The sequence below is a fragment of the Anolis sagrei genome, chromosome 2 (assembly GCF_037176765.1).
Source record: "Anolis sagrei isolate rAnoSag1 chromosome 2, rAnoSag1.mat, whole genome shotgun sequence".
NCBI lineage: Eukaryota > Metazoa > Chordata > Lepidosauria > Squamata > Dactyloidae > Anolis > Anolis sagrei.
Window position 1 is genome coordinate 266,446,931 of NC_090022.1, and position 20,956 is coordinate 266,467,886.

At 39.7% G+C, this 20,956-nt stretch overlaps 1 protein-coding gene across 1 annotated transcript; it reads right to left on the bottom strand.

The window, feature by feature from the left end:
- Positions 1 to 2,911: 2,911 nt before the first annotated feature.
- Positions 2,912 to 15,143, bottom strand: CCNB1 (cyclin B1). The gene is made up of 9 exons (XM_067464576.1): positions 14,924 to 15,143; positions 12,317 to 12,472; positions 12,097 to 12,210; positions 10,049 to 10,231; positions 8,716 to 8,874; positions 7,338 to 7,574; positions 6,601 to 6,741; positions 5,386 to 5,496; positions 2,912 to 3,965 (listed from the first exon to the last, which is right to left on the bottom strand). The coding sequence occupies exons 1-9, from the start codon at positions 14,942 to 14,944 to the stop codon at positions 3,861 to 3,863; spliced, it is 1,227 nt and encodes a 408-aa protein (XP_067320677.1). The 5' UTR covers positions 14,945 to 15,143; the 3' UTR covers positions 2,912 to 3,860.
- Between the last annotated feature and the right edge of the window lie 5,813 nt (positions 15,144 to 20,956).

Sequence of the window (20,956 nt, forward strand, 5' to 3'; positions counted from 1 at the left end):
ACCGACAGGTCGCAGGTTCAAATCCGGGTAGAGCTCCCTCTGTTAGCTCCAGCTGGGGACATGAGATAAGCCTCCCACAAGGATGATAAAACATCAAAACATCCGGGCATTCCCTGGGCAACGTCCTTGCAGACAGCCAATTCTCTCACACCAGAAGCGACTTGCAGTTTCTCAAGTCGCTCCTGACACGACAAAAATATATATCTTAAATTACAGTTTTATGCAAATATTCAAAACACATTTATCCTACTGATGCCTCAATTAATGTAATTTTATTGGCATCTATTTTTTACTTTGAAATTTACCAGTAGCTGCTGCATTTTCCACCCTCGGCTTATACTCAAGTCAATGTTTTCCCAGTTTTTGGTGGTAAAATTAGGTGCCTCGGTTTATATTCAGATCAGCTTATACTCGAGTGTATACGGTATAAGCTATATCTAGATTGTATAATCTTCTGGAATCTGTTCACTTAAGCAAAGGTGTCAAATTTGTGGCGCTCCAGATGTTTGGGCCTCCAACTCCCAAAAGCCCTGTCCAACCTGTCTATCTTCAGACCTGCCGGCACAAGCATTTAACCCACTGCGCCACTGGGGTCTCCAATGACAGAGATGGAAAGTGGTTAAGGAGGAGCACTTAAAATTCGGAAACAGTACTTTGCATTCTGGTCTTAATACATCTATGTGATTTTAATATTTATATTAATATATTTCAATGCTTTGTTTTAATGTTGAAATGTTATTTATGTTACTTATTATGTAATGGTTTAGTGGTTTAAAGTCATAGTTAGATTTGTAGATGAGAAATTTTGGAGAACACTTAAAAGCTTTGTATGAAGGGAATTGCTGACAATAAAAATGCCTGTCTTCCTTTAAGGCAGTGGTTCTCAATCTGTGGGTCCCCAGATGTCTTGGTCGTTAACTCCCAGAAATCCTAACAGCTGGTAAACCTGCCGAGATTTCTGGCAGCTGAAGGCTAAAACACCTGGGGACCTAATGGTTGAGGACCACTGCCTTAAAGATAAAGGCATGTTTATAGCATATAGCAGTGGATCTCGTGGTGCCAGAGCGCAGTCTGTTCAGCACCTTCCAAGTCGCCCAGTCTTCTGTGTGCCCAGGGGGGAGTCTCTCATTTTGTATTAGCCATTGGTTGAGGGTTTGAGCCTGCCACGTTTGGACTCTCGCTTGCTGAGGTGTTCCAGGGAGTGTCTCTGTAGATCTTAGAAAACTATTTCTTGATTTAAGTTATTGACGTGCTGGCTGATACCCAAACAAGGGATGAGCTGGAGATGTCACTGCCTTGGTCCTTTCACTATTGGCTGCTACTTCCCGGCGGATGTCAGGTGGTGCAATACCAGCTAAACAGTGTAATTTCTCCAGTGGTGTAGGGCGCAGACACCCCGTGATAATGTGGCATGACTCATTAAGAGCCACATCTACTGTTTTAGCGTGGTGAGATGTCTTCCACGCTGGGCATGCATACTCAGCAGCAGAGTAGCATAGTGCAAGGGCAGATGTCTTCACTGTGTCTGGTTGTGATTCCGAGGTTGTGCCAGTCAGCTTTCGTATGATATTGTTTCTAGCACCCACTTTTTGCTTGATATTCAGGCAGTGCTTTTTGTAGGTCAGAGCACGGTTCAGAGTGACTCCCAGGTATTTGGGTGCGCTGCAATGCTCCAGTGGGATTCCTTGAAAACTGCCCCATGAAAACTCATAAATGTAGCATTTAAGGAATTACTGTGTCAATTTTTTTTCTTTTAAAAGGCTAGGATAATTACCTTTCTGGAAATATAGGTGTTTAGAAATGTTAGACTTGCTTCAGCCACTCTCTACTAGGGAAAATAAGTACCAATTAAAAACCCTGTGATTACTATTGGTCAGAAACAAGAACAAGCTTAGGTCATTTTGCTAAACCTCTAGTTCTGAACATAGATTATTTTAAGCTTTGCAAGGTAGGCCTGGGCGGTTTCGTTTGTTAATTTTGTAGTTCGTTAAATATTCGTTATTTTTAACAATTACAAAACGATTACAAAACATATTTTCAAACCCGGAAGTGTTTTTAAATATTGAAACGGCATCCTCCATCTTTTTTACGGGCTTCCGCCCGTTTCGGCGCTCCCAAGCACCGTGGCTCATTATTATTGGGCGGGCTGCCCTTTAAAAGCGGCTCCGCGTGGCCGCATTGCTCATTGCGAAGGAGATGGGAGGGAGGCTTGATGGTTGGCTCTTGGCTGCTTGCTTGCTTGCATTCATTCATTCATTCATTGCTGGGAGCAGCGGGGAGGCTTTGCCCTGTTTTCGCCCCACAACAGGGTAGGGCAAGCATTTTGTTAATTTTCCATTTTTAAATATTTCTGAAAAATATCTTTCATTTATTCTTCAAAAAATTCAAAAAATATTCTAAAAAAAGAAAAGACCCTTGTGTGCCTGTGTGTGTGAGTTTGTCCCTGTCCTGTGGCTGTGTTCGCTCCACAACAGGGCAAGCATTGTTAATTTTCCATTTTTAAATATTTCAAAAAATATTTATAAATAAATATTTCAAAAAAATTCAAAAAATATTCTAAAAACGAAATTAACGAAATTTTGTAAATACTGAACTTTTTCAAAGGAAAATTTTGTAATTATTTTAAATATCGAAACGCAAAAACCCCCCAAATACAAATCGATTTTAGAAACAAATTTTTGCGTTGTTACCCAGGCCTATTGCAAGGGTGTGTTGTAGCACTTTTGCGTCTGAAAAAAGTTGGTAGCATAAACTTCCCTCAATTTAAGGCTACTTTACTGGATGCATCTGATGAAATAGACTCCAATTCACAAAAATGCAACCATTTTCTTACATTCTAATTTTTTAAAATAAAAAATTATTGACACACATTAATAGCTTACAGTGTAAACAAAACACAAAACAACAAACATTTTACAAAGATACCATCTGCTTTTATTCTCAAAGGTGCCAAAAGATGCCTTCGCTTACCAACCCATATTAAAACTGTTGACTTTATATTTTACCATTTAAAACTATGAACTCAGAAGATTATTTCTTAACAGGTTGTAGTAACAACTCAGGGGAAGTTTGCACACTCACTGATCTTTGCTCTGAAATTATGTTACTGCTATACATGTTCACATACAGTCCGCCATTTTGGGGAGATTCCTGTACGCAGTTCAAAAAGCAGCATTGATATCTATGTATGACCCTATCATTCCATAAAGAAAGCGATTCACAGAAGATTGGGAACATTTATTAAAGAAAAGTCAATAGTGGAAAGGCCCAGTTAGACACAAGAGCTGTCCATTTCAGTTGTTTTGTTTAGCTCAAGGATGGTGCTTTACAATGAAAAAGAAGGAACGGTGGTTTGAAGTCCTGGGCAGTAGCAACAGATCTATATAAGCAAATTTAAGTACATCTCATCTGATGTTACATGTTACTTAGATTATTTGGTTTCAACCTGTATGCAATGTGACCAATGCAATGAATTTTAAGCAAACAGGGAAAGCTGGAGTGATCTATTGGAAGCAGTATGACTGTTCTTGAAACTTTCCTGGTTGTTAAAGAAACTTAAAACCTATCCAGCTGGCATGGTAAACATTTAAGGCAACACAATCCCACAGCACATTTTTATATCTTGGGCAAGCAGTTCTTCACTCTCACGAAGGATTTATTTTAACTCATTTATTAAGATAGCAACCTAATACACAAACTATTAATTTATACAGTATTTGAAAGTTCCACCCTCCCATTTAGTCATGACAAAGTTGTAAAAGTAAAAGGGAAAGTTTATTAAAAGCTTTAAATGAAAGCATTTACATATACACACAACTAGCGACACATGGTGTCAACTCTGTCCAACAGTTCAATCAGATTCATTTCAGTAGTGGTTTAGCCAGGTTCTGTACGACTTCAGAGTTGAGTGCAGGAAGGAGGCTAATCTTCGCGTGCTTGCTGCTGGCATACTTGTTCTTGACAGTCTGCAGAAATAAAGGTTATAGGGTATCTCAGTATCAGACACCATTCTGAATTAAACACTCTCATTTCTTGTTTTGACAAGAGAAGCCCTATCAGTACCTGGCATTCTGCTAAAATTATACTGTAGTGAAGTATCCAACAGTAACAGAAATTTAATCCAAGTGTTTAGCTATATGTGCATGTGTTTTTATTGTATTTTATAATGTGTTTACTTTTATGTTTGTTTTTAGGCACCTTGTGTAAGCCGCCCTAAGTCCCTTTGTGGAGACTGTTATTATTATATTCAAAGTGTGCAATCTAACTATAGCAAAGATTTGCTGATAAAAAATAGTTTCCTATTTTCATAGCATGAGTTTTTAGTGTTAACAGTTCTATTACTTTTAATTCTAATTTTGTCAATTGAATATAATTATATTTTTATTATTCATGCATAAGCTTTCATGGTTGTCTGGTGGGTTGAATTTGTCATTAATTTTACACATGATAAACAGTTTCTATGTATTATCAAACAGATCTTCCTTTATTTCTCTTTTTGCTAATCTTAACTTATAAGTTACTTTTTCTGATAGGGCTACAGTCCATTTATTATTTAGCCAATCCTTTTTTCAATCCAATAGTTTTTTTCCATGTTCTGACTATTTCAAGTCAGGTAGTTAGAACCTGGAAAAAACTATCTGACTTGAAATAGTCAAAACATGGGAAAAAAACTATTTCGAGTCATGCGGCACATAACATGAGCAATATATGATTTTTATTTACTAAATCCTATTTTTTTACTTTCAAAGACTGACAAGTGTACCGCTGTGAACAGACATGATAAAAATAGCAAAATTTCTTGATCTATGTTCTACTTCACTTTATCAGTCCCAAATGCAAATACAGGCAGTCCTCAAGTTACATACAAGTCTGTATGTTCTCAAGTTGAATTTATATGTAGGTTGGAACAGGTACATTTTTAAGTATAACTTGAACCAAAAATATGTATTTTAAAGCTTTGGAAAGCATAGGGAAGGATTAACACCCTTGTGGTGTTTCTTTTGCTGTCTGTGCCCCTAAACAGAAGATTTCATCTCACTTTCTGCCCCTGTGATAATTTGGGAAAAAAATGGTTTGTTGTGGGAAACAAGGATTGTTGATAATGCTTCAGTGGAGACACCTTCCCCCCACGATAAGTATTTACAGAGTGAATTTCCTCTCTTAGGGGTGGATTTATCTCACTTCTGTTGTCTCACCCTGTTCTTGACTATGAATTGTTTCTAAGTCGGGGGCTGCCTGTATTTTCATTACTCATCTAAGAAGAAAGTTTATCTACAAAATGGACTTGCTGCATATTGTTGACTCACCTGCAAGCCTCACTCCTATAGCACATAGATACAGGTAAATGAAAAGAGGCAGATAGACACTAGTATAGAATTAGCTTACCATGTGCTTTGTAAGGCCTTTGTTTACCAACACTATGTTCCTGGCCATATGCTGCATAACAGGAACAAGATTATGCTCGGCATAACACATGTAGTGTTCCAGAGTTGGTGTCTAAGATCAAGAAGCAAGGTTTGAGTTAGAAGTATTACAGAGCAACTTGTATCATATTTTGGAAGGATATTACTATCTTCCATTAAACTTTTCAAAGGCTCTTTTTGAAAAAACAAAACAAAAACAACAACAACCAAAAAAACCCAGCTCAACTTTAGAACTTAACATAGACTGGATTGCTGAGTTTTCCGGGCTGTATGGCCATATGTTACAGAAGCATTCTCTCCTGACATTTTGCCCACATCTATGGCAGGCACCCTCTTAGATCGTGAGGTTTGTTGGAAACCTCTCTCCTGGCAAATGTCAGAGGAGAACCTCACAAACTCTGAGGATGCTTGTCATAAATGTGGGCAAAACATCAGGAGAGAATACTTCTGAAACATGGCCATACAGTCCAGAAAACTCACAGCAAGTCAGTGGTTCCGGCCATTTTGTGTGTGTGTGTGTAAGTCAAGAGCAACTTGAGGAACTGCAAGTCGCTTCTGGTGTGAGAAAACTGAACGTCTGCAAAAATGTTGTTCAGGGGACACCCAGATGTTTTGATGTTTTACCATCCTTGTGGGAGGTTTCTCTCATGTTCCCACATGGGGAGCTGGAGCTAACAGAGGGAGCTCATCTGCGCTATCCATGGTACATATGGGCTCCATTTCGGCCATGAAAGCCTTTGACAACACATTTAACCGACTCTGTAAATCAGGTAAGGGACCAGGTAGAGACAGGTTTAGGACCTCTGGGTCCTCGGAGATTATATAGCAAAGGAAAGTTCAGAGACAAATCTTCCAAACATGTGTTATAGAATTAAATCCAATACTGCACTAGCAGATTGGGACTTCATGCTCTTCCCCTGGTGCCTTCAGCCCTTCATTCCAGAAGACTTCCTAAGCATGCATGGGATGCTTCAGAGAAAACGGCATAATTTCACTTCCATCAACAGAATAACCCAAATGGATCCCTGCAATATTCTTGAAGCTACACTATGACAGTAACCCTTAACGCAAGTATAAGGACAAACACCATGGAAAATACTGCGCTTTTTAAATTTTTTAAAATCTGCCTTAAGGGGGAAAAAAAAAAGCAAAACATCCAGTGGGGTCAGTTACTCACCCACTCCCCTTCTTCAAGAACTCTAGAGGATAAGCAAAAGGCTGCAGCAGCAATCTGAGAAGGAGGGTAGTGTACCATTTCATAATCCACCAGTGAGAGTTCCATCAGGTATTTTGCCAGAACGTGTTGTTGTACATCTGCCTAAAATAACGAAGAGAAGGTTGAGTCACATACTACGAATCTATACAGATAACTTCATAGGCACATCAGTGTATTTCAAACTGTATTTTGACACCTGTAAGAAGCACCTGGCAGCACAGCGGGTTAAACCGCTGAGCTGCTGAACTTGCTGACTGAAAGTTTGGCGGTTTGAATCTGGGGAGCTGGGCAAGTTCCTGCTATTAGCCCCAGCTTCTGCCAACTTAGTTCAAAAACATGCAAATATTAGATCAATAGATACTTCGGCTGGCAGGTAACAGTGCTCCATGCAGTCATGTTGGCCACATGACCTTGGAGGTGTCTATGGATAACACCGGCTCTTAGAAATGGAGGTGCGCACCACCCCCCAGAGTCGGACATAACTCGACTTAACATCAAGGGGAAACCTTTACCTTTACTAAGTAGCAGGACCTATCAAGACAAAGCTATTTGTCTTGATCCTTTCATCCCAAAAGGAGGAATGTTCTGGAGTAATACCAAGTTTTCAAATTTGATTTTCCAACACACATTTCATTGAGGAGTGTCCTTCTGCAACATCGTGGCAAGCCATAGGTGGGGAAGCTTCAATGCAACACTACCTCTGCAATTTTTGAGATCCTCCGCAGAAAATGCAGGGGAAGAGGGCGGCCAAGGTTGAAATCAAGAGACTTCAGGATCTTCATCTCCATCTGTCTGATCTGGAGTTTGGTGTAAGTCTGATCAGTCACAAAGGCAAAGTCACCAATCTCTGGAGGATACATTTCTTCATATTTGCTGGCAACAAGCATGGCTGTGACACCAACCAGCTGCAGCATCCTCTTAGCTACTTTGTTGTCCTGTAATAGAAAAAATCCCCATATTAACTTTTTGCAAGATGAAACAGTCCATAAAAGTGCTTCATTACATCTTAGCCAAGTCATTTACCCTATAGACCCATGTATAAGCCTAGAAATTTTAGTCAAAATAGCAACTCGAAACACCCAAGTCTATGTAAGTACTACAACTTGAACTGTTTATTGAAAAGGAGACATAAACATGTGAGGGGAAGTATAAATATATAAATATTTATGTATAAATATGTGAGGGGAAGTCATAGGGAACAAGCTTGTTTTCTGCTGCCCTGGAGACTAGGACGCTGTCATCCTAGGGGGACATTGTTTTTTTTATAGATTTTTATAACTTATTTTTATATGTATTTATGATGTGATTTAATTGTTTTAACTGATATTTGTATGTGTGTGTGTGTATCTCTCTCTCTATATATATATATACATACACACATATACATATAGAATCTAATTGTTGCCGGTCTGTACGCCGCCCTGAGTCGCCTTCGGGCTGAAATGGGCGGGATAAAAATGATGTAAATAAATAAATAAGTCATAAGGAGCAAGCTTGTTTTCTGCTGCCCTGGAGACTTAGACATGGAACAATGGCTTCAAATTACAGGAAAGGAGATTCCACCTGAACATTAGGAAGAACTTCCTAATTTTGAGAGCTGTTCAGCAGTGAAACTTTCAGCCCCAGAGTGTGGTGGAGGCTTCATCTTTGGGCATTAGGAAGAACTTCCTGACTGAGAGCTGTTCAACAGTGGAACTCTCTGCCCTAGAGTGTGGCAGAAGCTCCTTTTATGTAGGCTTTTAAACAGAGGCTGGATGGCCATCTCTTGGGAGTGCTTTGAATGCAATCGTCCTGCTTCTTGGCAGGGGATTAGACTGGATGGCCCAAGAGGTCTCTTCCAACTCTATGATTCTATGAATCATGTCCTTTTCTGAGCAGACCGACAAAATGCAAGAGCTTGACCTAAAAGATATACCGATCCCCGAGTGGGAAAATGGCAGGGAAACAAAGGCAGCAAATGAACCAAACCTAGCATTCAAAGCTTTTATTTTAATAGCAGCCTTGACCTTAAGCATAAGAAAAGCTTTACATGGAACTCTACTCCAGTTGTTGCCTGTGCAAGGTAGAATCACTTACCTGCAGAAAACGATCAATGATGGCAACAGTCATGTACAAGGTCTCTTGCAAGAGCTTGAACTTCATTTGGACCTGCACAAGCCAGTCAATTAGGATTGCTCTCATGTTTCCAGTGACTTCCTGGCCTACCAAGTAGTTTGGTCTCACTGCCTGAGAACCCTATAAAATAAAAATAAAGAAGAAATCTGTAAATGATTACATCTATCTTGCTTTTATTTCCCAGAAATGAGAAATGTAGGTGCTTACCTGTAAACATAGTTTCCCGAGTGGTCACCTGTGAATTTGCACATATGGTATATTCCTGAGCTCACGCAGGCAGTAACAGAGAGATCTCGAGACCAGTTTGACAGTTAGCGTAGCCCCGCCCACCTTTCCCCCCTCTATAAATAGCCCTTGGAAGGGGCTACGCTCAGTTCTTCCTATCCGAAATGAGAACCAGGTTGTATGTGTTGAAATTCAAGTCTCAAGTCCTCAATGAGGAGCGGCTAGCTAGTTTAGTATAAGTTGAGGGAATTCCGTTCCCTCGTCTCCTGTATTTCTTCTCTCCTCTGTTCCTGCTCTCTTTCTGATTAGTTGTTTAAAATGGATACTTTTCTACTGTAACCTTTTTGAATCTGACTTCTGCATTCTTAGTTTAGTATGGAGAGTATGTGCTGTGTGATCTCTCTGCTTGTGTGCCAGGAGAGTTGTAGTGATTGAGTTTTTCCCCCTCCAGCTCTCAGGCATGTACTACTTTTAACCATCCACTTCTATTAAGCTGGACAGCCAATCTGTCCATCTAAACCACTGATACCTAGACTATAATGCAAAAGAGGCATTTTGTGGTGCTGTGGACCCTTGATAATAATATAATACTTATTCGTGTCATATGTTGTCTGGGCTTGGCCTCATGTAAGCCTCCCTGAGTCCCCGTTGGGGAGATGGTGGAGGGGTATAAATAAAGATTATTATTATTATTATTATTATTATTTATATCCTGCTTTTCTCTCTCACGGGACCCAAAGCAGCTTACAACATATTAAAATCATGTAAACAACAATCGAAATACATTGATATTATAAAACATAAAATAAAAAGGTTTGGTTTTAGGACCCTGCGGATACCAAAAGCTCTGGATGCTCAAGTCCTTTTAAATACATTGGCATTCATGTGTGTTAGATTCCAGTTTGTTTTGTAAATAAATAAATAGTAAAAGGGTGCCACTTACATAAAACGGGAAAAGCAAGGCTATTTAAAAATATATTTACAAGAATATGTTTTTAAGTGAATAATATATAGGTACAGAGTGCTAACAGTATCCATTGCCTTAAGTGCAATTTCAGCTTGCACCAACCTCAAGGTCTTTCAGATAGATGTAGATATCCTTCACATATTCACTGCAGAGGTTTGGGTCGCAAGCGTCTTCCGTGTCGACATCGTTCACTTCCAGCAGAACATCGGAGAAAGCCTGGCACAGGATCTCCTCCGATGGTTCAGAAACAGAAGTCTCCATTGGGCTAGGGGAGGGAGACCTCACCTATCAGGGGAAAAATATTCTCTTTCTTTAGTACTTGTTTATGATAGGCAAACCTTGCTTTTAATAAGTTGCATATGTTTTTATTCCATCCTATGGCACATGTAGGATTTCGGGGTACTGTGTGAAATACATTCAGTTATGTTCAAGCTACAACAGCAATAATTGGCAAGCAGTATAATTGCAATCCCAGTAAAGTGCTGCACCACAAGGCAATGTTATGCCACATCTGTGGCCACACAGGTGTTAAAGGTTATGTTATCTAAAACCACCAGTCTTTGTTAAGGACCTGTTTTAAATTCAGTAGAGGCATCTCCACTATTTTGTGGTCAAAAAGACAAATTTTGCCATTTTAATTTGTGAGCACCATCTCAACATGGCAGCCAGAGGGAGATGTGCATATTTTCAAAATGGCAGTAATATTGCATGCAGCCATCATCAAGCACTCGTTTAAAGGGCAAAGTAGTGCTTATCAACTCGACCAGAAGATGAGAGCCTCAAGACCTGTAATTCAGGATCACCACACCAAATTTTCACATTCAATTTCAAAGATGCTTATTACAACAGAAACAAAAGGTTGTTCTCAAATGCAATCAAGCATCTTCCCCTTATCAAATTCCCTCCAACATGCCTTGAGAGTACAGGAGGCAATTCTTGCACGTTTTTGGCTTCTTCAGGCTTTTTCCAGGCAGGAAAAGTGCCCCCCCCCACCCCCCAATAGAGAAGTTGGTTTCTGAATAACATCCTGTTTAAAAAGAATGTTATTCAGAAAGCAAGCAGAAGGATCTTGGACCCAGAGCCTTTCCACACTCTATATCCCAGAATATCAAGGCAGGAAATCCCACAATATCTTCTTTGAACTGGGTTATCTGAGTCCACACTCCTGTTCAAAGCAGATAATGTGGGATTTCCTGCCTTGATATTCTGGGTTATATGGCTGTGAGAAGGGCCCCTACAATGGCCTAAAGAGGACAAAGAAAAAAAAACCAAACAGTAAAATGTGTGTGATGAGCTCCAAAAGAACGTTGGCTTCCATTTCCTCCAAAACGGTTTTTTCTGAGATGCAAGTTTCCAGGATCCCTAGAGAATGCAATACAGACCCTAATAGTCATTTAACCTGATCTTAACAGTAGGATCTACCCGACCATGCCTAGAAAAAAAATCTATTTAAACTGTTATACTTTCCTTAAAATTCTCTGCGTTGTCCTAAAACTGCTCATACGCCTTTAGTACTTAGAATACACATTTCTAAAAGTTGGAGTAATCATTAACTAAACTACAATTATATTATCTGCCTTTGACCACCAGAAGTAGCAGAGTTATCCTCAAAGGGAATATTAGATACACCACTATGCTTAAAGGATTGTACAGGTTGAGTTTCCCTTATTCAAAATGTTTGGTACCAGAAGTATTTTGTTTTTCAAATTTTGTAAGACTTGTATTATCTTGGGAGACAGGCCTGAAGAATAAACATTGAAATTAATTATGCCTTGAATAAAAGGAAATTTGATGCAATTGTTTTTTGTTTGTTTTTTAATATCACTACGTCAGCCAACCACAGGGACAATTTCAGATTTTGGGCAATTTTGCAATTTCAAATGCTCAACCTGTAATGGGATTTGGGAGATGTAAACACAAACTTTAGTCCTCATCAATGCAGAAGACTCACTGGATGAGTCTATGAAACTAAGCCAATTACACACACATCTTGTAGGATTGCAATAAGATGGGAGAATGGAAGGAAGAAAATATACACCACACTTCATCTTACTGGATGAAAAGTAGCTACGAAACTATAAAGTATCATCCTTAAGGTAAATTGCATCTTCCATACTCTGCCACATACTGCTATGAAAACCTTTGGATACCTGAACAGGTTCTGGGACTGGCTTTTCTTCCTTTATGGGCAGAACTGTCTTTTCAACTGGTCTTGTGGTTTTTCGAATGGTAACTTTCTCCACAACTGCAGGATTTAGTGTTTCCTATTTTAGTGATGGAGGAGAAAAGGAAAGAAGTCAGTGCAACAACTCTGTTGTTTTGAAAACCATGGCTTTTGCTGGATGACGGACAAGAAGAGATGATTTTTACCTTTTTGGCAGCATCCCTGGGCTTTGCTTCGCAGGCCTTGTTGCCAATGTCTCCCAAGGCAGTCCTAGACCTCAAGGTGGGCTTGGCAATCCCGATCACCTGCTTGGTGGCTGCCATTCCGGGCTTGGTTTTGTTCTCCAGGTTGACTTTCGTGTTCTGTAAGAAAGAGAGGAACATTTAGGTCATATAGGTAACACAAGTTTTACAGAAGGGTTTGCCTAACATGAGGATAACAACAGAGACAGAGGAGGAAAGGAGTGAGCTTTAAAATTCCTGCTATGTACGCAACTTGGGGTAAATAAAGATTAAGGATTTTAATTGCTCTGGAAGATGGAGAGTGCATCCACACTGCAGTTTGACACCACTTTGGCTGCTCAATCCTATGAAAACATGTGAGCTTAGTGTTCCAAGGTATTCAGCTATCTTTACCGAAGAGGAATGGTGCCTCTCCAAATGACAGGTCACAGGATTCCAAAGCATTGAGCCATAGCAGTTAAAGTGGGATCAAACTGCATAATTCTGTAGTGTAGATGCAGCATTTGTAAGACTACAGCCAACGCCCTTCTCACCTCCTTCCCTCATCCATTAGTCCTGTATCTCCTCTACAGAGTTTTTGCTGTTCTGTGCCTCCAAGTCCTTTCTGAGTTATGATGGAGCTCTCTTAAAGGAGCGGTTATCTTTGTTCTCTGAGGCTGAGAGAGTGATCTGCTCAATGACACCTAAGTGGAGGTGCAAACTCTGTTCTCCAGAATCCTAGCTGCACCTTCAAAACATGATACCACACTGGGCTGCTGTGTGTTTGAGCTCTCTTAAAGGGGCAGCTGTCTTTGTTTTCTTCCGAGGCTGAGAGAGTGTGATCTGCTCAAGGTCACCTAAGTGCAGGTACAAACTCCGCTCACCAGAATCCTAGTTCCACCTTCAAAACATGATACCACACTGGATTGCTGTGAGTTTTCCAGGCTGTTGGCTATGTTACAGAAGCATTCTCTCCTGACATTTCACCTACATCTATGGCAGACATACTTAGAGGTTATGAGGCCTGTTGGAAACTAAGCAAATTACTTTTTTTTTCTTTAGAGACGAGTCTGGGAAACTGGGTAGAGGTTGAAAGACTGGGGAGTTCATGCACAACATACCCAATTATAAGTGATAGGTAAGGCACAAGAGATTTTTTTTTGGCAGAAAGCAGGGTGTTTTTATTTAATATACATATTTTATAGTAATGTATATATTCAATTTATTGAATTGTGTAATTAATGCAATAGATGCAATGTATTGTTTGTATTTTATGCAGGTGCTTTAACTGTGTTGTGCTCCACATTTATAAGGAATGCAATTTATTATGATTTCATTGCAATGTCTATAAAGCAGTAGCAGTGTGAGCAAGAATTATATACTTTCTAGTCCAGGCCTGGGCCAACTTGGGCCTTCCTCCAGGTGTTTTGGACTCCAAATCCCACCATTCCTAACAGCCTCAGGCCCTTTCCTTTTCCCCCTCAGCCGCTTAACCGGCTGAGGGGGAAAAGGAAGGGGCCTGAAGCTGTTAGGAATGGTGGGATTTGGAGTCCAAAACACCTAGAGGAAGGCCCAAGTGTACCCAGGCCTATTCTAGTCTATGCCAAGTAGGGTTCCTATTTGGTGAAGCACTACCCCTTTAAGAAGGAAAATGTACACAAGCCTAGGATATTACAAACACCTGGCACCTGGGGAGCAGGATTTAGAAAGATTAGTCAATGAGAAGCGGGTAAGATATGGAAATTTGAGTATGTAAGTGCTTAAAAATCCTACCATAGGAATTCACTAAGCTTTGTGCTTAGCACCACGCGACTGAGAAATAAAGCTCTTTGTTCCTTCCTTTTTTTGGCTTAAAGAGAGGTAATATAAACATATTTGAAAGAGGGCACGCCTCATGCTACGTCCACACTTTGAATACAGTTTGATACCGCTTTAACTGTCATGGCTGAAAGTTAAAGCTGAGAAATAGGAAAGACTTCCTTCCCAAAACTTTTTGGATTAAGAGAAACTGTTGGGTGATATAAACATATCTGAAAGATATGCTGTGTCCACACTTTGGAATGAATGCATTTTGATACCGATTTAACGGTCATGGCTGAAAATTAAAGCTGAGAAATAGGAAATACTTCCTTCTCAAACCTTTTTGGCTTAAGAGAGACTGTTGGGTGATAGAAACATATCTGAAAGATATGCTGCATCCACACTTTGGAATGAATGCAGTTTGATACCGCTTTAACTGCTACGGCATCCTTGAAATTGTAGTTTTGCAAGCTCTCTCTAGCCCTCTTAACCAAAGAGGGCTACTGCCTGCCCAAATTAAAACTCCCATGATGCCATACCATTGAGCCAGTTAAAGCGGTATCAAACTGCATTAATTCTACCATGTAGAAACAGCCTAAGTTCACTAAGTTTTCTCAGGAGTTAAAACCTATATACAACGTTGGAGAAAGTAGTTAAGAGCGAGCCAGGCGACTATAAATAAATATAAATATGGTTATAGCAGTAACTCATAATACAATTGCAGCCCAAACAAGGAGAGATGGCGAGGCACCCTTTCCCCCGTTAACTCTGCGTGTAGGTCGCTCTTCCTACCCGAGTGACCCGCAACGCCATGGCTCCGGCTTTCGCTTCCTGCAGCACTAGCTTCTCACAACCGCCCGCCGGCCTTCCTGCCTCCGTTTGATGCACGAGTGTCCGATGGCTCTCACCGCCAGTTTAAAATTCGCTCCGGCTGCTCTCATTGGCTGCCTGGCCGGATTCGATCGCTCCCGATTGGCTACCCTTGAATGCGTTTCTACGGCTACGGCAGGCCCTTTTTTCCCCCTCACACTCTTTTTGCTAGCGTTCAAAAAAAGGGAAGCGATTGGCTGTCGTCGGGTCACGTGACATCTCGCGCCCCACCCCCAGATTAGAAACTCAGCTGGAGCAGAGAAGGCTGTTGAGATAATGAGGGGAAGGTGGGCCTAATCCTCAATTGAAGCAAGGCCGTATTTACACTAGTGTAGGATTAATCCAGTGACTTTTTGCAGCCATGAATCAATGCAATACAATAGTTATCAATCTGTGGGTCCCCAGATGTTTTATTATTTATGTATTTATTTATTTATAACATTTATATGCTGCCCTTCTGAATCCAAAGCGGACTCAGCGGCGTACAAATTATATGTACATACAAGATATTATATTGTTAGCATAGCACAATATTAGTATTATATATTACTATATTGTACTATACCACTATACTGTAATATTGGTGATAGTACAATAGCTGGGACCCAATGCTGCTAGCGTTATGATGTTTCCAGAATGTTGCTTTGAGTACAGACATTGCAGAACTCAGGTGCGGGTTCGCAAGTTTGAATTTGGGGAGTGGTGTGAGCTCCGGCTGTTAGCCCCAGCTTCTGCCAACCTAGCAGTTCGAAAACATGCATGCTAGGTTGGCAGAAGTTGAGGCTAACAGCGGGAACTCACACCACTCCCCAAATTCAGACTGCCAACCTTTCAGTCAGCAGCTCAGCAGTTTAACCCGCTGCACCACCAGCTTGTATACAAGGATTATAAAGGGAAAGGCTATAATAAATCCTTTGTTTCCTTCTCACACATAAGGGTAGAAAAGTAGTGAAGAGTACAGACATCACACTGGCGACTTTCTCACACATAAATGTTACCTTTGTCTCCCCAAAAAATAAAAAAGTGGAAAGAGAAATCAGTTTTAATTCTCATAAGAAAGGTACCTCCTTGCCCTATAATTTTAAGGGCTGTATGAGAAGCAGAAATTCAACAGGTTAAATGTATTATCTCAAAACAGTTAAACTCTTAAAGCGATGTTGAATTTTTCATTGTTATATCTAATAGATGTCTACTTATTTTTTTCTGTTTCCCTTATAACATCTACATAACAATGAAAGATTCAACACCGCTTTAAGAGTTTAACTGTTTTGAGATAATACATTTAACCTGTTGAATTTCTGCTTCTCATACAGCCCTTAAAATTATAGGGCAAGGGAGTACCTTGAGACAGGCTAGACTCAGCAATAAAATGTTTTTTTTAATCATAAAGGAGGTCTATCTCTAAGGAGGAGGAAGGCAGAAATAATCCTACAAAATTAGACTATAAAAGGGTTAAATAGGTCTTTTTGAAAAAACCCTATATGTGTAAGGGGTGCATCTACACCAGTCATGGGCAAACTTCGGCCCTCCGGGTGTTTTGGGCTTCAACTCCCACAATTCCTAACACCCTACCAGCTGTTAGGTTGTTAGCTGGTAGGCTGTTAGGAATTGTGGGAGTTGAAGTCCAAAACATCTGGAGGGCTGAAGTTTGCCCATGCCCAGTCTATACTGTAGAATTAGTAAAGTTTGATATCACCTGTACAGCCATGACTTGGTAATATAGAATGATGGGAGCTGTAACTCCCATCATTTTCTGTCAAAGAGGGCTAGGAGCAAACTACAAATCCCACGATCCCATACCATTGAACCTAAAAAGGTATCAAACTGCATTAATCGTAAAAGGTTTCTGGATCAAATTCCTTTTCTATCAATATTTTGGTACCCAGGTGGCCTTAGGCAAGCAAAAACATTTTATGGGAATTATAAAAATTAGGCAATTTTAATGTTTCTCACGACAGTTTGGGGAAGGTTTTTTTTTGTTTTGTGATGTGAGGGACTAATAAATGTTTTGTTTTGCTTCATGATGTAAGGGACTAATAATTGTCCAGTGTTTCAGGGGAGTCTACAATGTGCATTCCAAAAATAAGTATTAACAAGCGTCGCTTTTCTGAAAGTAGGGTTACATTGGAAACAGGTGAAGTAAACACTTTGCCGCCTTTCTTAATTCAGCAGAGGATAGACCTTTTATGTCTTGGTGCTTATTAATGCTAAGATTTGGGGTTTTTACCCACCCAGCTGAGCGAAAAAATTCAAAAGGTTTGCCATATGATTCTGTTACAGCTAAAGAAAGAGCCTTATGGCATCTTTAAAAGTAAATTATTTTTGGCATGACCTGTTGCAATCTATGGCCCACTTCCATGATTATACTCCATACACCTGAAGAAGTAGATTGTAGTCAATGTACTTAATAATCATTAACCTTAAAGTCACAACAGGGCTCTTCATTAATTAAACTGAGAAAGCTGAGTTTAGACTCAAGATTAACAAAATTTTGGAGTGTGGGATATATTCCTAGGATACTTAATTTAGGGATATGGAATATTTTAAACTTGCCCTACACTATATGTATATATACATATGTGTATCAATGCTCACACATATATATATATAGAGTGGGCCAAAAGTCACAAAGGGTTCCTGTACACACACAGAGTATACTGTATATGATGCTAAGATATTGAACACGATTTACATGCATTTATTTCTTTATATACTGTATATGATGCTATGCTATTGTAAATTAAAAACAAACACAACATTAAATATTAAAACTCTTTTGTGACTTTTGGTCGATCCTATATATACCAGCACTCTTTGGCAGAGAAGGTGGAAGGCCTTCTAAGGCTACATCTCCTGTGGTTCTGCAGTTATGTTGGTATCCAACTGCATTAATTCTTCACTGTAGATGTACCCCGGGTAAGTTGCTCTATGCTCTTGCTGCTTTGAAAACTGTTGTGGATAGAAACAAACCCCATGGAATAATTGTATGGATAACATCAAGATTATGTACGTGAAATGCTTTGAACACTTGGAAATGTTACATAAAGCATTTATAATAAAGGCTTCCTTATAAATGCTGTGTTAACTATTTCCCCAGATGTGCTTGCCTCCGATTTGTGATTTTTTGGTGAGGGTCCACTGCCCTCAAAAGCGCAATACATCTGGTGGGCTTGGTTACAAATCCATTTATGGGATGACTTGATTGTAGCTGAGCTCTACTTCACCTGGAAGCAGCTCTGGACTAACTGAATTGATGCTACTAAGTTTCATGAGAATGATAAAGCTGTTGTGGAAGAAAGTTTAAAGGAACATTATCCCTTTCTTCAAAAGAGAAATACAGTAGAGTCTTGCTTATCCAACCTTCGCTCATCCAACGTTCTGTATAACCCAATGCAGTCTGCCCAGATCCACAACTGTTTCAATACATTGCGATGTTTTGGTGCTAAATTCGTAAATACAGTAATTACTACATGTTTTCAGTGTATTGAACTGCTTTTTCTGTCAATCTGTTGTAAAACATGATATTTTGATGATTAATTTGGAAAATCTGATTGATATTTAATAGGCTTTTCCTTAATCTTTCATTATCCAACATTTTCGCTTATTCAACATTCTGCCGGTCTGTTTGTTGGATTAGCGAGATGCTACTGTATCCAGGCAACTAGTCAGCCTAACTTCATTACAAGGGGAAAAATGAACAAATAGTGAATCTGTTCTGCAAGTATCTTCATGACAATGCATGGATTTGTCAAGAACAAATCCTGCAAAACTAATCTTACATCTTTTTTTCTAATCAGGTCACAAGTTTAGTAGATTGAGGGAATGACTTGTATGCTCCAAATCTGGATTTTAGCAAAGGTCTCCTATGCATTGATTAGAAAATTAATTAAATAAATGGGAACACTGTCTGATGGATCCATATCTGATTGCAGAACTGTGCTCGAAACTGAAAGGTCACAAGTTGAGTGCTTCAGGACTCGATCCTTGGGTCTTTGCCCTTCAACTTTTTCATAAATGACTATGGGTGCATCTGCATTGTTGAGTTAATGCAGTTTAACACCACTTTTAACTGCCATGGCTCAGTATTATGGAACCATGGGAGATATAGTTTTGTAAGCTCTTTCATCTTCATTCCCAGAGTGCTGGTATCTTGCCACATTACATCACCTAGGATTCCATAGCATTAAACTATAGCAGTTAAAGTGGTGTCGAATTGGATTCATTCTACAGTTTAGATGCCCCTTTAGATGACAGAAAACTGGGAAGGGTGGCTAAAACATAGGAATATAATTTAAAAGGACCTAGATAAAATATAGCACTAGCATTTAATAGAATAAAATTCAACAGAAACAAATGCAACGTTCTATGTTTATGCCACAAAAGCCAAATGCACAAGTATAGGATGGGAGAAACATGGCTCAGTAGAACTACAATGAAAAGGGCCTTGAGATTATCGATGGTCATAAACTGAAGATCTACCACCAGTATGATGCTATAGCCATGAAAACAAGTACCATCCCTTAGCCTGCATTAATAAAAGCATAGTTTCGAAGATGACAGAAGTTATAGACCCATTATATTCTGTGCTGGTTAGGACTCACTTGGAGTATTGTGAATTCTGGGTACCTCATTGTAAGGATACAGACAGGATAGCATGAAAGGATCAAGGATTGTGAGAAGTATGGTGAACAAAACATGAGGAAAAATGGAAGGAACTAGGCTTGTTCAGCCGGGTGAAAAGTAGACAGGTGATATGATTGCCCTCTTTAAATACCTTAAGGGCTGTCACTGAAAAGAGAGGGCAGGCCTATTTCTTGCAGCCCCAGGACCAATGGTTTGATTAATTTCAATTGAACAGAAGGAATTTTTTTGACAGTATGATTTGACAATGAAAATCAATTGCCTAAAGTGGTGATGGGGTTGTGTTCTCCGAACATCTTTGAAAAGAAGATGAACAGCTTTTTGCTGGGGATATTTTATAACTTGAGCAGGAGGCAGGACTAGATGGCCTTTTAGGTCCCCTCCATCTCTGTTAGACTTCCAATCCGGGAAAATCTGCCATTACATCAAATGAGTTCATAAAATTGCTCTGTCATGATGTTTTTCTTAACATTCACTCAAAAACCACCCTCCTAGCATTCACGATCTAGTCCTGCCAACTTATTGTTTCATAGTCTCTTGGGTTACTGGAAATATGTCATCTGGTCCTTACTATCATCTTTTCAAAGCTAAACATGCCTAATTTATTCAAACTTTCCTCATTTTTCGCTAGAATCTGCATTAATAGAAGCATACATACTTTCTAAACCAGTGGTTCTCAACCTTCTTAATGCTGCAACCCCTTAATAGTTCCTCATGTTGGGATGACCTCCGACCATAAAATTATTTTTGTTGCTACTTCATAGCTTTTTCATGCACTGGACCAAATTTGGCACAAATACCTAATACGTCCAAATTTGAATACCGGTGGGGTTGGGAGGGTTGTGATTGATTTTGTCATTTGGGAGTTTTAGTTGCTGGGATTTATAGTTTCTGAACCCCACCAACAATGGAATTGAACCAAATTTGGCATACAGAACTTCCATGACCAAGAGAAAATACTTAAAGGGTATGGTGGGTATTGACCTTGACTTTTAGAGTTGTAGTTCACCTACCTCAAGAGAGCACTGGATTCAAATGATGGATCTGGACAATACTCAATATGCCCAGATGTGAACATTGGTGGGGATTGGGGGAAATAGACCATGACATTTGGGAGTTGAAATTGCTGGGATTTATAGTTAACCTACAATCAAAGGGCACTCCGAACCCAGCCCACAATGGATCTGCACAAAACTTGGCACCCTACCTACATGGCCAACACTGAATACTGCTGGGGTTGGAGAGGCTGTTTTTGAATTCTGGGAGTTGAATTCACCAACACCAAAAAAGAAGAGGGCAGGCGGAAAGATCTTC